Raw genomic sequence first — 16,977 nt, 5'->3', positions numbered from 1 at the left:
CCAAAAATGTGCAACACTCTATCCAACCAGCATATAATAATGTAAAATAATGTAATAATAATGTAAAATAATGTAATAATATATTATCTTGTTGAAATATTAGTTGATGTGATGACCAAATTGCTTTTGTTTTGGTTCATGCATGGAATGGAATACTTTGGAAATCCTAGTCATATAGAGATTGGACAAAGAATTCCATTAATAACTTATTATTTTGATTCTTTAAAACAACTTAATTTAGTTTTAGGAGGCTCAAATAACCATAGATAGGAGATAGGACCTATCCAATTTTCATACTATGTCGGTTGGTTATTCACAAACTAGGGGTATCTACCAACGGAGTTAGTTCAAGTGGTACATGTTTGATTCCTCTTAAATAGGGTATTGGGTTCGAGTCTTGTGGATGAAAAAATATCCACTGGGAGAGTTAGCCCCACATCCTTGTAGATGTTCTCGACTTGGACAGGATTGCCTCTAGTATGATAATATATATGGGAAACCAAAAAAATTAGCGGTATCACCGTTTCTTTCTTGGATTATATCAACAATATAGTTCATCCAACGATTAACATTTTATGGTATGTCATTAAATTGTCTTGGGGTTACTACAAGAAATTCCATTTTAGTGAAATAGAAAACTAGTGGTAAAGGACCAAAAATCGTATGTGCATGTCCCAAAACCTATACCTATAGATGTTTTCCTTCATTATCTTTAAACCATTTTACCTACATAGTTTTTTATGTTGATATAGGGTTTCAGAATATACACATAAATAATTTTCTTCGATCGATAGAGATTAAGACTATGTTTGGTTCTACAAAATAGGAGGTAACGAAAAAATATGTATAGGTCTCACCAAAAAACTTTTCTCCCCTATTTTGAAAAGAAAATGGGTAAAGGAAATAAAACTATAGAAAATTACAATTTTATCCTAACACTATGAATGAATTAAAAGAACTATATTCTAAGTGAAAATATATATAATGTAGTGAACTTCTTTGTTGATATCCATTTATATGTGAAATTAGTTTACTTAATTTTAATTTCATTACTTATAAAATCACAAATAAATAGTAATTGTATATGCTCAATACAAATATAATGAAAAAAAATCATAATTTCTTAAAATTACATTTAAAATGACACATAATAAATAAATTATAAATACAAAATGCAAATGTACGAAAGTGATATAATGAAAAATATAAAATTAGTTATCAAATATGAGTTATGATTTTTTTAGACACATTAGTGATAAGAAATATAGGATATTAATGATTTTTATTAAATTTGATAAACAAAAATGACTATATTAAACTTTATAATTTACATATTTGTTAAACATATTAATTAATATTATCACAAAAAAATTATTTATTGAATTTGTGATAACAAAATTTAGTTTTTAAATATTAGACATGCTACATAATTTTTTTATATAAAATTAACGAGGGCATTTATGTCACTTTATACACATTATATATTTTTACATTTTCAATCATACTAAACAATAAAATTACATCTCATTTTTTTACTTTTTTTTTTCTTTCCTTCCACTTTCTTTCCTTCTATTTTTTCTTTCTACTATCAATCTTTAATTTCCAATCATGTATATTATTCTTCAATCAACTATTTTTGTTATGAAAGGGTGGACGAGATTTTAATTATTGTACTTAAAATTTTCCCTATCTTACTAAAAAAACTTGAATAGAGACATATACAACACATTATATTCGAAGACAAATATATTTATGTTTTTTTATGTTATCGTTAAATATTTAATGTGTTATCAAGTTTTTATTGATTATCTCTACGTATATAGTCTTCACAAAAGAGTGCATCACTCCATCTGATTATGTAACTCATTTTATTGAAAAAACAATTTTTGAATTTAAGATAATCAATTTAATCAATTCAGGACAAGAATTTACAAACGTGCTTTATTTTGTCAGTCCTTGCATATAAAATATGAACAGGGTCTTCTCTTATATATGATAGGGAATTTCTATTTTTTGTTTTTTTGTTTTTATTTTTAAGGATAAAAGTGTTATCTTTTATTATAAATAAAGATATAAATATTATTACAATTTATATTTTCTTTAGTTATTTAGAGTATTTTCCTCTACTAAAAAGGATTCCAACTCATAAAATATGCTTGCCCAAAGTAGGTTAGCTTTACTTTAAAATTTTATTCTTATAGCATTTAAACTAATCTTTTGAGCTTAGTAGATTAGAGTTAAAAGGATGGTGACCTTATAAAGAAAAAAGCTGTTTTATATATACTATATATCAACATAAAACGTTCATACTTCATAGACACAAAATAGAAATTTAAATGAGGGTGACAATGATGAATTTTAGATATTTTTATAACCTATCATTCGAAATTTAAATTTTGTTTAACATATGTTAAATTTCCAACCTAGTCCCCATTTTTGTTTATCTATAAAAATAAGTCCAATTTATTGAAATAAGTAAATTGTTTCATTTATATAGAAAGCACAAATATTTCATAAAAAGGAAAAGCATAAACAAGAAGGCTTAAGTATAAGAGGATGAAATTCTGAGTTAAATTAAACAAATGCAGAACTAACTATTGCAATAAGACCAATCTTTTTTCCCTCCCTTTTCCCATTTCATTTGGGACAAATTATATATTCTATAAAATGAAGGACATACAAACACTGAGGTTGTTGAGGTCACAAAACTTTACTATAGAGGATATATATTATTATATAGGTACTAGGAAGACAAAAGCTACATGGGAAGAAGATGGGAGAAAATATTTTGTTTCTGTTGGAAAATTAAGGGGTGAAACTCTTTCCCAAGTGACAAATTTCCAAAGTGGGAGAAGGCTTCTAACAATCATCATTGTCATCAATTTGACAACAGTTAACATTAAATGTACACTTTTTTTGTTTCTCCAATGTGCAAACTCACTCAATATCTCTATAACAATGCAATACAATTGAAAGGTTGTGTTTGTTTTCCTTTCCTTTATGCAGCACATTTTCTTTCTTCTTTTTACCAGTTTGCTTTAGGTTTTTGGTGTTGGTTTTGCACTTGGTTAGTGATGGTGTGTTGGTGTTAACACATGATACCTCTGCGGCAGTTAAGAACACCAGCACCAGAGGTAAGGGTACCAACCACTGAAGAAGATTGTGCTGATAAACTTGAGGCTCTAGCATAACTTGCTGCAGATCCTGCTCCTGATGCAGTAAAATAAGCTCCATTCAGTAAAAGATCTCCATCAGATCTCCAATTCCAGTTTTTCCATGTATCTTCCCCTGTATATTCCCCTGTTTCCACCCTCTTTGTCACCTGCATGCATGCCCACATCAATTTTCCAATTTTTATTCACAAACTTCACCATCATCATTAACATATTTTTACGAGTGTAATATTCATGCATTGTCAGCATAAAGATTTATACGTAGTCGGTATATCATCCGCCATTCATTTGTATTATTTTTTTTAGTGTATAATCATTGTTACCTCCTTAGCATGGGTGTTCAGAGGGGCAAGATATCGGTTGCCTTGGCTGTTAATTGTGGGATTAGCACTACCACCAATTGCATACATTTCCCAGTGAGTATAATCATTGTTTACCACATGGAAATATCCATGTCTGCACCTGCATTATCAATAATCACTCGTCATTGTTAATTTTATTCTAGCATAACAAATATGGTCCCTAAGACACATGGAACTCTTATATCCCAAGTTGCTAAGTTTTAAAAGGACCTCCATGAACCAAATATATCAAATGGCCTAAGGTTCAGCTACTCTGATAAATTGAAGTTCCAAAGAATAATATAAATATCTTACCCAAAAGATTGATAAACTGGCATTGCACAAAGGATGTTAATTACCTTGGCATTCTTTGAACAAGACCCTCTCCAAAATGGTTGTATGCAATGGTCACTTGCATATGCTTGTCTCGAACATAAGAATCACTATGACCCAATAGCATAACCTGTATAATTCTCAAGTCAGTAATAAACTCTATATATCTTATAGCTCTCTAATCTCTTCTTAACCATGAGTTATCTATACTTATTCAAATTGCGGATCGCATCACGTTATACGGCTGTAATATTATAGTTGTTGTGATCGCCGCAATGTTATGGTTGTGGTGACCGCTGCAATATTATGGTTGTGGTGACTGCCGCAACACATTATACTACAATTGCAATGTGACATTGAATCATAATGATGCGGCAGCATCGGGCTGCAATGAAACCGCATTTGGGCCGCAACGCAACCACAATGGGCCGCATCAGATCGCATCGAGTTAAAAAATATTTTTTTACTCATACAATAATTCACATCGCAAAGGCCACAATTCTCATCGCAATGGCCACTATCACAATAACTGCAACCACAATCGCGACTGCAATTTAAGACATTGGTTATCTATTTACCTCATTGTGGCGAGTGAAGAAATTGTTGGATATGGTGATGGCAGTAGAGCCAATAATAGCATCAATAAGTCCATCAGAGCAATTAGCAAGAGAGTTATGATCAATCCAAATATGACTCGCACCAAAGATTGAAATCCCATCCCCATCAGCCATTGTCCTCCATCCAAAATGTGAAGGCGAACTTCGAACCATAGCATTCCCAGTTTGAATGCAATCATGAATATTGAGTCCATGAATGATGACATTGGTAATGTATTGGATTGTAATGCAAGCTCCATGAGCAATGTGGACGTTAAAACCACGTGCATCAATGGTCTTGAAACTGTTCATGATAAGTTCTTGCTTTAATGTGATCACCATGTCCCTTTTGAACACTATCCATAAGGGCCTGTCTTGAATAACTGCGTGGCGGAGAGTACCTGTTTTTTTTTCAAAGCAAAAGTAACTGTATTAATAATTCTGTACAAGGATACTCAAACGAGCACATCTTCTATCCCAAAATCGTATCACTCCATGTTGTTCTGATCAATCATAAGTAATGATATATGAAATGATATATTTTGCGGGACAGAAGATATGCTCTCCTCTAAGTCATCATATATGTCGATAATGGTGAGGTGAAGTAACCTGGTTTAGGGTTGACAGCATCGTTGTCACTTGGATCAGTGACAACATAGTATCGTCCATCACGACCACCAATGGCGTTGCGTCCGAAACCAATGGCGCAATCGGCTAAGCGTTTTCTGTTACGGTACCAAAGCTTGTCACAGCGCCAACAATCATCAATGGGATTCCCTGTCCCGCATGAGAAAAAATTAAGATTCCTTCTCTCTGTATAGTTGCGGATTGTCCTGTTCAAATTTAACAATGTGGGATTCATTTCTAGTAAAGTTTCATGCTATAATACATGTATAAAAAATAATAAGAAAACGTAGCCAAATGTTTGTCACATTTCTTCTTCTTTTGTTTTGGTAAACCATCTCAATACTTAAAGCATAACACTTTTACACTTAAATTCTAATAATCTATCATTGGCTAAAGTCGATCAATTTAGTTGATGATTATAAAGTAATGAGATAATACATAATAGTTGTTAATACAGTACTACGAATAAAAAAAATTTCATATTATATGTTACATTAAAAACCAATTAGGTTTCTAAATTTTAGGTAGAAGGTAACTCAGTCAAACATGGTTGTATTTGCCTATCCTTTGGGAGTCTTTAATAGATTTCTTAATTATGATATATAAATAAAATTGAACCACGAATATTATGAAACAGAGATTTTTAGATTATCAAATATTGCTAAAGAAAGTGTAGCAAAAGCTATAAAGAGACTACGGGAAAGTGATAAAATGTGTAATCAACAAGTCAATCGTGTGCTTATAAATATAGAGAGAAAACAGTAAACTAATAACAAAACATGCTTCTTATAATAGAAAATGGGAAAGGATCCTTATCCAATAATATTTCAATAGATGATATAAATATTAGTTTATGATTTTTATAATTTTTTCTAATTAAATAACTCATTTTAATTGATTTAAGATATTATTGGAGTCATTATTGTGGACACCAATAACGACAGAAAATCATCATCCTATAAAATGACATGTGGCATGATCATTTCACCAAACTAGTTTCTTACCCCTGACCAATCTCTAACCTTCTAAGAACATAAATATATGTGTAATGTGTCACACTTTGAATGATGTGATATGAAGTCTCATGTTATAATTTACCAAATTAATGTCTCAGATATGTTATTTCTAAATATTAAGAATTTATAAATAACTATTACCTCCAATGTCAGAATATTTTATTTTTTTTAAATAACAAATTATTTTAATAATATATAGCAAATTAAAAACATAAGAAACTGAATTAAAAATCGAGCTCCGTTTTTTTATCATAAAAAATAATACTGTTAGTGGAGTATGAGGTAGCCCAACCCAACTCTTTTAATAATTAGCAGGTAATATGTATATATTGTAGTGTAAAGATTTATACACATTCATATATTATCTTTAATTTATTTGTACTACTTTTTTGAATAGTCAATAATAGTTAAACTTATAGATATTTATACATTATCTGTACATATATTTTTTTCTTTTTATAATTAACAGGGTTAATAAATATGCAAGTCACTATATCCTTGTTGAGCTATTATTTCATTTCCTATTGACACCCCACCCATATTTATGAGACAAGTGGGTCAACAGTTATGCATGAGGACAAAATGATACGGTGCATACGGAAAATCGAGGGCTACCATCTTTACCTCAATTTCTCGACTACAAATAAATGCCAAGGTCCCCTTCAAAAAAATAATACTAAGAAGAAATAAATAAATAGAATAATGTATCTTCTCATATTAGTGAGATAATTTATCTCATTTAGTCAGTAAAAATGTGATATGTGTGCTATTTTGTTTATTTTTTAAAATATTTTTATAGAAAATGATGAAACATGACACATGTCATGATTTCACTGGCAGAAGGAGATATTTCATTCCCATAAATAAATGCCAAGGTGTGGAAGATCTAATTTCTGGCTACTACTTTGGGTGTCGGTGGTGTAAGCTAAATTATTAAAATTCTGAATCTTGGTCATTTAATATGTTCATGGAAGTTTCGTTGAATAAAAGTAGAGGTGTCAGGCAATAGCTGCAAAGATTAGCCAAAATATAACTATGTCTAGAAAGTGTTATGATGAAATGAAATCAGATCTGATAGTGCATTTTGGAGCATATGCTTCTTCACATAGCCCCATTCATGTGCCTTACCCCACCTTGTTGGTAAATTTATCAACTGCATAAATTTCTAACAGTCTGAATTGTTTAACATTATATGTATATGGTTCTACCGGATGGACATCAATCATTTATATCTAACGACGTCTCATTCTTTGACCCAGATTAATCATATATTGTCACATGAATAAACGAAAATTTGTAAAAACAAAAGGTAATATTCTGATTAGCTTGAGACGGGAAATGAGATACAATTTGAGATATATGATCTCTATCCCTATTGGACATTGATAGAGGGATCGAAGGGTAGAGGCAATCAATAGAAAACAAAAGAGATATGTAATTGTAGGTAGGGCCAAATAATCTTATGAATGGATGGTGCCATAATTTATCATGGGTAGTGCAGTAGAGTCAAAAATATGTGGGACATCACTCTAAAATTTAAGAGATTCTTCAGGGCCATACATTAAATATTATAATACTACTTACCATGTATATAACTTACTACAATATATCCTCAACCATATTTTTATACACAGATTGAATACAAGTGGTAGTTGGCATAATAATTTAGAATAGTTTTGCTAGCTATTGTTATAAAAGTAACGAACCCCAAAAATGGTAAAATCTAACATTGTCTCTTAATCTATTAAATGCATCATTACCCCATGAACACTTCAACTTTTTTTCTTCCTTAACCATTGTGGTAGAAAAAACAAATTTAGAAATGGTGAAAGAAAAAAGAAAATTTAATTAAATTTTTTAATCCGTAAACTTTATTATGTTATTATTTTTGTTGTAAGTATGACTTGAACATATAATTTTATTCACTTCATTCATTAAATCATTTACCATAACCATCAGACCACCTTATGATTATTAGAATACTTAGTTAATTAAAATCAGATATGACTCTCATCAGATTTTTTTCTTTTAAAATTCATGTATATTCTTATATATATATATATATCATGAACTCAAACTCCTAGAATTGTACTCAATATCTGTCACCGACTAGGAGATAGAACAATAGGAACTTTCACCTTCACTTGAACAATGAATGTGACTAAGGAACACTAAATGAAAGAGAGTAAGTTAAATGAATAAGAATCATAAAAAACCAAACACTTAATTGAAATCATGTAACTTGGGATTTTAGGTATAAAAAGATGTTTGTACTTGGAAGAGCAACTTTTAGACAAGGGAAAGAAAAAAAAGACAAGAAATTTATTACGAGCAACATAGCCGGATCTAGGGACATTAGCATGTGCTTGCTTAAGCTGTAAAATAGAATATATTAAAGACTTCAACTTTTTTTTAGAGATCTCACCTTCTTAGAATATGGTGGTTGATTCCTTAGAACCATTAAAAGGAACTTCACAACGTGAGGAATTAATTAAAGCAATGTATGTCTTAATTATAAAACAAAGAGTTTTGATGAGTTATGGTACCATGAATGAAAGGAATGGCTGTCCTATTGTGAAAGGCTCAATAAATAGGAAATTAGATGAAATAGTACTAATTTACTACTACAAATTGGTACTAATTTTCATTAAATGGTGAGTTCATCCTATAGAATTCTACTATGAATTTTTTGGGTAGTCATGTTACATAGAGGTGAGTTTTTATGAGTCTTCTAACTTCTACTTGCGGTGAGCAAGACCTAATATTATTTGTTTACTGAGTTTGACATGAACATGACCAAATTTTAATATGATCAAATTTCATCTAGTCTATGGTCGGTTTAAAGTAAAGAATAGACCAGATCAATATTTAGGTAAGAGATAAACATGATTCGGTCAGAGACAAACATGATCCGGTCAGAGACAAACATGATCCGGTCAAGACAAACATGATCCGGTCAGAGACAAACATGATCCGGTGAGAGACAAACATGATTCGGTCAGACCCATTCAATGGTTACTCATTTATCGTGTTTGTATGTACCTATGCAATTGTGTATGGAGTAATGAAATCTATTTGACCAAAATATTATGACAATTTTCTAATTTTTCATCATATATATATATATAAATGGTTAACAAAATATCAATATATATATATATATCATTTCATATATCAAACTAGATATCTATAATGATAAGTAGTATTAAGAATATTTTATTTAAAAAAGAGTATGTATTATACTTAATCAGATTTATAGTCGAATTCAAGTTTAAAAAATAACCCGATCAATATTTAAGATTAAATTAGTCTTTGAATCTAGAGTCGGTTCATATTCAAAAAATAAGTCTACCAACCTTATTTGATAATATGATATAACTTAGCTAATGCTCACCTATCTATAAAAGGTATCTTAATTTTATACCAACGTGGCATGAATAATGGGGTTTAAGCCCAACCATATAAAGTTGATCGGTTTAGCTTCTTATCAAAGGAATAGAATGAAAAATAAAAAGGAACAGTGGAATAGCTTATAGTTCACACATAAATTGACCACTTTTGACTCTCTTTTTCATAGGCCAGAACTTACCACAAAAGAACAAAACGGGCATCTAATATATATTCCAAAATTAAGATTCAGAAGATTTGGCTTTGCCAAATAAGCAGATATGGTGCTAATTAATGATCATGTGATTCTTCTTCTAAACCCAAGACAAATTATTATTATTTAATCTACCAAGCAATGACATATGATAAAAGAATTATCAATCATATAATATCATCTTTAATATCAATGGAATGCCTTCTTAAAAGTTTTTTAATATATTATTCACCTTTTATACATTAAATTCTCATTAATCACATTAATTTTACATTGGTCCGTACATATTAAATTTTAATATCATTATATAAAAAAATAGAATAAATATTCATTTTAATCACTCATGTTTGTCGATTTTATTAGTTTGGTTCCTCAAAAAGTGAAAACCCCAAACTGTGTCCAAATATTTAAAATGTGGGTCAAATTAATCATTTTTAGCATGTTTTATAATATTTGGGAGAAACTAATTTCACGCTAAAAATGACTAATTTAATTAACATTTAAAAAAAAATTGAAACGATTTTGGATTTTTCAAATTTTGAGAGAGAAAACTAATAATGTTAAAAAACATAAATTACTGAAATGAATATTTACTCAAAAAAAAAAAATTATGTTAGCTCATACAATTAAAAGGGAGTGTGAGATATTTACATGTCAACCATAGAAACTATCTCATCTGGATTATCAACTGCATGCTCATTCAAAGCACCATCACTCGACCTGAAAATTTTATATCAACTGCATGAGAAATGACCAAACAGAACTAAAATTCGACACCGTTTTACATCAAAACGACAATTATATAAACACAGCTAACAGAATTAACGGCTCAGATACTTCAGATTGGATCTGAAGGCCTATGTTAGATCCAACACATTCAGATCCTACCGTTGATCAAATCTAAATTCCTTGTGGATGATCAAAATTAAAAGTGAAGTAGTAGTAGTAAGCGGTAAATAATTTGTTGTCCTAGACCATGTCCAAACATATCTCGTATCAATGATAATGAATCAAAAATCGAAAAAATAATAAATGTTTACTATTTTAATTGACATGATATATTTTCATTAGTACGATAGGTTGAGACGTTAGATCTTTCTTCGTAGTAAGCAACACTAACCTTTCCGTTTCAGCCATTGATGAATTCTTCAAGTTCGCTTCTCCTAGGATATCATCATCCCTTTCATTCCACAATTAACAAACACAATTAAAATCTCTAAAATCATCGAAAATTTGAAGAAACAAAACTGAGAGAATTTTCAATACCTTGGTTGTTTTTTATTCTGATAGTGATTGAACGCGTTGGCGGTAGTTAAAAGCAGTGGCAAAAGTAGAAGGATGAGAGTGATGAAGCATCGTGGAGAGTGAACCTTCACCATTGTTGTTTGTTTCTTCTTCTTCTTCTTCTTCTTCTTCTTCTACTACACAGAGGAATGTGTTTGGTGTTGTGTGTGTAAAAGAGAAGAAGATAGTTAGAGAGGATCAGAGGAATGAGAGGTAGTGTAGGTTTATATAGGGAGTGAAGGAAGGAGAGTGAAGAAGGAAGAGTGAAAAGTTAGTTAACTATGGTTAACTTACCACCGCTCTAACTGTCATTAACTGTTTCTCTCCTCTAACTTCAATTTCTAACAAGTCACATTTTCATTATTTTATGAACCGATAATGTATGAAATTCATATATATTATTATTATATTATTTATATTTTATTATTATTTATTTTTTATAAAAAGTAATATAAATGAATGGAGAATGATGTATCGATAATGTATAATTTTTTTATGTTGATATGATGTAGATATAAAATCTTCATTTTTTATAATCTTCATTTTTAAATGATATAAAATGGAGGGTGTAAAAGCATAATGTTCTAAAAGAGATAACAAAAAATGCAACTAAAACATAAACATGTAAGAGAAATTGTGAATGAAAGAGTATAGTGTGTGAAACTTATTCAAGATGTCTATTGTCATGTGCTTTTGTGTTATATAACAAAGAACTTTCCCATTTACGATGTCTATAAATAAGTACACGAAAAGCATCGTAATAATTAATTAGGATGATGTTTGTGAGATTTTAGTTACCTTATAATAATGTCACTTGAAAATTAATTTAGTTTTATATTGGAGAGATTGATCAAGAAGACTATATACTTGTTATGACGATTGTTGAAAATATATAGAAGGAGCCAAAGGGACTTACACATGATTTTCATTAATTTAGAGAAGACGTATAATAAGGTGTCTAAAGAGGTTTTATGGAGTGCTCTATCTAAGAATGGAGTGTTCTACATAAGATGGTGTTTCATAAGGTTTTCTCATTGTCATGGAACTACATTAAGTGTCAACATCGAGCTCCTACTTGTTTACTGAGTGGTCTTGGATGTGTTACTTGACATATCCAAGAACCACTACCACGATGCATGCTTTTAGCATATGATATTATACTAGTGCAAGACTCGAAAGTGGAATTAAATGGGAAGTTATAACTGTGGAAACAAGCTTTCTAGATAGAGTATATGAAGTGTAAATTTAGCAAGAGATTAACAAATTCTATTATTGAGGTAAATATTGTGGATAATATCATACCACAAGTTATTGCAAAAAAGGATTGACTTCATTCTCATTTTTTGATGAATTCATTCAATCATACAAGTATTTATATTACAACTCCTTAACTAACTATTGCTTGAGGAATAAGCAACCTATAAAAGGAAAAACTCAACTACCCAATAACAAATTACACAGCTGATAGTTAGTTACTAAACTGAAAATAACTACCCAAACGTAAACAGAATGGAAAAGAATATTAAACTGATTTAGCCAATGATTTGCCCTTGACCAGCATTGGTATGAAGTGGCATGTGGCCTTGCTTGTCTATGCTTGTGTCTTGGTTATTTTCATGCGTGTTCATTGTGCCAACTTGATGCGCATGTGAGTGAATTTCATGATGTGTGTCCATTATGTTCAATACCCCCTTGCAAGCTAGAGAGTATATATTTACTACTCCAAGCTTGGACAAAAGATATGTGAAATGAGAAGGATCCAATGCCTTTGTCAGTATATATGCAGGTTGTTCTAAGGTGGAAATAGGTAGAAGATGGAATAGTTTTGACTGAAGACGTTCTCTAACAATATGGCAATCAATCTCTATGTGTTTGGTCCTCTCGTGAAACACTGAATTTGTTGCAATGTGCCTAGCGGAGTCGTTGTCACAGTAGAGCAATGCAGGTCGAGTGAAGGTGACTTGGAAATTGATAAGGAGAAAAGTGAGCCACTAGATTTCACAGGATGAAGAAGCTAATGCTCTATACTCTTCCTCTGATGAAGATATTGCAATTGTGGTCTACTTTTTGGACTTCCAAGACACCAATGAGTCACCAAGGAACACACAACATCCACTAATTGATTTTCTAGAATCCACACAAGCTGCCCAATTTGAGTCGCTGAATGCTTTAAGCTGCAAAGAAGAAGAAATAGGGTAGAACAACCCTTTTCCAGGGTTGCCCTTTATATATCTAAGAACTCTAGGTAAGGCCTTGTGTGATTAGTAGTGGGTTGTGCCATGAATTGGCTTAGTTTCTGAACTACAAAACTTATGTTAGGCCTGTAGTTAGTTAAGTAAAGTAATCTACCCACTAATCTCCTATAACATGTAGGGTCATTGTAGGGAAGTGAGTCATTTTGGCATAGCTTAGCAGTTTTAATTATATGAGTAGGTACTGGTTTTGATGCAAGGAAACCAATATCTGTGAGGATATCTAAGGCATATTTTCTTTGGCACAAGGTTATTCCACTCTTAGTCCTAGCAATCTCTAATCCTAGGAAATACTTCAAAGCACCTAGGTCCTTAATCTTAAATTTTTCATCAAGATAGTGCTTAACTCTCTCAATCTCATTCCTATTGTTTCTAGACAGTATCAAATCATCTACATAGATGAGCGGGGCAGTAAACAGAGAATCATATTTCTTAGTGAATAGGGAATGGTCATGCCAAGATTGTGTGTACCCTAGGGACAGTAGGAACTGAGACAACTTGTTGAACCATTGTCTGTCTGCTTGCTTTAGTCCATACAAGGACTTGTGTAGTTTGTAGACTTTGTTAGGTTGATTGGAAATGACCCATTGTGACAAGTTCATATAGACATTCTCATTGAGATCACCATGAAGAAATGCATTGTTCACATCAAGTTGATGAACAATCCAATTTTGAGATGAGGCTGTTGCAAGCAAAAGTCTCACTGTGGTGAGTTTCACAACAGGTGCAAATGTATCAAAATAATCTATCCCTTCAGTTTGATTAAAACCTTTTGAAACTAACCTGGACTTATACCTTTCTATGGATCCATCTGATTTGTACTTTATTTTGTAAACTCACTTGCAACCAATGGCTCTCTTATTTGGTGACAGATCAACTAGACTCTAGGTTTTGTTGACTTCAAGAACATTTAGCTCATTCTGCATTGCTTCTATCCAATGCTATGAGGTGATGGCTTGATTGTAATGTTTAGGCTCGTTGTGAGCATTGATGGACAAAGTGTAATTTAGGTGTGCATGTGATATGGAGTGATAGGACAAAACAACTGAAAGTGGATGAGTCACTGTGGGGGGTTTTGGTGTTAAACAAATGGTAATGAAAGTCTTTGAGGTAGGTGGGTGGATGTCTGATACGATTGGATCTTCTTGGGCTCTGTGTGGTGGAGATGTCTTGATCTAATTCATTTATGTTAGTGTTTGGTGAAGTTTGGTGCAAGGGTGCTTGGTCATTTATGGACTGTGAATGAGTAGCATGAGTCATGTGGTTGTTAGTTGGTATAGGTATGGGCATGGCACACGGTTCATCCAGGAAATTGAAGCCATTCTCAGTGTTGGAAGGCTCACTGTTGGTGATATGATCTGTGATTTTGTAAGGGAATATGTGCTCATGAAAGACAATATGCCTTGAGATGAAGATCTCTCTAGTTTTGAGGTCAAACAGAACATATCCTTTGGTTCTAAGTCTATGGCCAAGGAACACACACTTCCTAGCCCTTGTATCTAACTTGGTTCTTTGTTGAACTAAGGTGGATGCAAACCATAGGCATCCAAAGACCTTTGTTTCAAGCAGGTTGGTCTCCTTATTATGCAAAAAGCTCATAGGGAGTCTTGTTGTCTACGGTATGACTAGGAAGTCTATTAATTAGATATGTAGCATGTAAGACAGTGTAAGACCAGAAATTCTTGGGCAACTTAGATTGAAAGAGGATGGTTCTGGTTACATTCATTAGGTGTCTATGCTTCCCCTCAACTACTGAATTTTGCTGGGGGCGGGTCTCAACACATGAAGTCTAGTGTATCATTCCATGCTCTATAAAGAAAACAGGGTCATTGAACTCTATCTCATTATCAGTCCTAATGACCTTCAGTTGTCTCCCAAACTGGGTCCTAACCATCCTAACAAAATCATGCATCAAACCTATACTCTCTGCCTTAGAGTTCATAAAAGATAACCAAGTATGCTTAGAGTAATCATCAACTACGGTGAGGAAATACTTATGCCCATGAATAGATGAAATGTCAAAGGGTTCCCATATATCCATGTGCACAATATCAAAACCATGCATGCTTTTGTTCATATTATTTGGAAAATGTAACTTGCCTTGTTTGCCCAAATGACAGAAATCACAAATCCTCGAGGAATCAAAATTAACATAGTCATAGTTCTTGCAAACAAATTTCAATGCATCATGAGAGGGTGACCTAGTCTATATTGCCACAGATCAAAATTGTCATTCTTGCATACAACATTTACATTGTGTTTATTTTCAGTGTAGCCTTTAAGATTTCTACTAAGAACATACAAGCTATTTTTAACCTCAACATGTCCAATCATCCTCGAGGTAGTCATATCCTAGATTGAACATTTTGAATCATCAAATGTTAGTCTACAATGCATGGAACTAGTCAATTTGTATAAGGAAATTAACTTGAACTTAAAGTCAGCGATGTAAAGAACATTATGCAGAGTAAGGGAATTAGAGAAGTTGATAGTTCCTGAAAATTTGGCCAAAGTGGTGGCACCATTCGGCAGATTGATGACAATGGGCTTGGTGGAATAAAAGCATCAAACTCCATTAGATCAGGGCACACATGATCAGTGGCCCCTGTGTCAAGAATCTAATAGGAGATTTTACCTGTTGTTTGTTCCTTCTGGTTCACAGGTTCTGAGTTGGACACATTGGTTTGTACCGCATTCATGCTTAACCGGTTCACATTGTGTTCAGGATTTCCACTCCTTATGCTTTGAAATAGAGAGGCTAACTACGCATATTGCTTGGGCTCGAAGTTGAAACTCATTGTGCCCATTTCCTGTCCATGAGAGCTTACATGTTCTTTGCCTTCATCCTTTATAGCACTGTTAACGGATCCAATGAGCTTCCTTGGCTTGTTTTGCTGCATATTTGGTAGAAAACCATGCTTGAAATAACATGTTTTCATAATGTGTCTTTCTCTGCCACAGAAGGAGCACACTTTGATGCCACCAGACCTATTGTCTCCATAAGTCTTTCCACCACCAATGCCTCTGCCTCTGCTTGGTGCAGAGTTTCCTCTTCCAAAAGGTGTCCTTGGTCTGTATGGTTGTGCTTGGTTTTCTTGAATAGTCTGTGGTTTATTGTTTGCTGCATTGAACAGAACCTTAGAATTGGATGAATCTGTGCCAAGAAGTTGTCTTTCTTGCTGAAGGACAAGGGATAAAGCCTTATTCATTGAAGGTAGAGGTTCCATCATCAGGATTTGTGCTCTTGTAGTGCTGAAATCATCATTCAGGCCTTTCAAAAAACAAATTACATACTCAATTTCGCGTTGCTCCCTTATAGTATTGGCCATTCCACATATGCATCTTATCTCGCACATACATGAGAGCATTGGTCTGAGTGAATCGAGTTCATCCCATAGTATTTTTATGTCAATGTGGAAGCTTGATATCCCTCTATCACCTTGCTTGATTGAGTGGAGTTCTTGCAAAACATCCGAAATTCTGAAATAATCGTCTTTGGAATACCTTTCCTTCAAGTCTTTCCATAGTTCTTGTGCATTGTCTATGTAGATGGTACTTTGTGAGATCTGAGTCGGCAAGCATCTTATTATCCAAGAAATCACCATGGTGTTGCATCATTCCCACATGTCGAAGTTGGGATTAGTTGGACCTCCTGTTGTAATGGTTCCATCTATGAACTTGCACTTGTTCTTCGAGAGTAAGGCCCTCTTCATTGATCTACTCTAATCGTGGTAATTGGTTCCATCCATAGGTG

The 16,977-nt window shown here is 32.6% G+C and overlaps 1 protein-coding gene across 1 annotated transcript; it reads right to left on the bottom strand.

The window, feature by feature from the left end:
• Positions 2,806 to 11,160, bottom strand: LOC109352566 (probable pectate lyase 8). Its single transcript, XM_019594657.1, has 8 exons — positions 10,954 to 11,160; positions 10,808 to 10,867; positions 10,339 to 10,407; positions 5,053 to 5,276; positions 4,426 to 4,844; positions 3,874 to 3,977; positions 3,497 to 3,635; positions 2,806 to 3,322 (listed from the first exon to the last, which is right to left on the bottom strand). The coding sequence occupies exons 1-8, from the start codon at positions 11,064 to 11,066 to the stop codon at positions 3,089 to 3,091; spliced, it is 1,362 nt and encodes a 453-aa protein (XP_019450202.1). The 5' UTR covers positions 11,067 to 11,160; the 3' UTR covers positions 2,806 to 3,088.

This window comes from Lupinus angustifolius, chromosome LG07 (assembly GCF_001865875.1).
Source record: "Lupinus angustifolius cultivar Tanjil chromosome LG07, LupAngTanjil_v1.0, whole genome shotgun sequence".
NCBI lineage: Eukaryota > Viridiplantae > Streptophyta > Magnoliopsida > Fabales > Fabaceae > Lupinus > Lupinus angustifolius.
This window is presented reverse-complemented; position numbering and strand designations above follow the sequence as displayed.

Bases quoted from the DNA above. Each gene is read 5' to 3' on its own strand.
- LOC109352566 (XM_019594657.1), bottom strand. From the start codon at position 11,066: ATGGTGAAGGTTCACTCTCCACGATGCTTCATCACTCTCATCCTTCTA. The intron at 4,845-5,052 runs GTTACTTCACCT...AAAAAAAAACAG, and splicing joins TGCTGTCAACCCTAAACCAG to GTACTCTCCGCCACGCAGTT. The intron at 3,323-3,496 runs GTAACAATGATT...GCATGCATGCAG, and splicing joins TGAACACCCATGCTAAGGAG to GTGACAAAGAGGGTGGAAAC.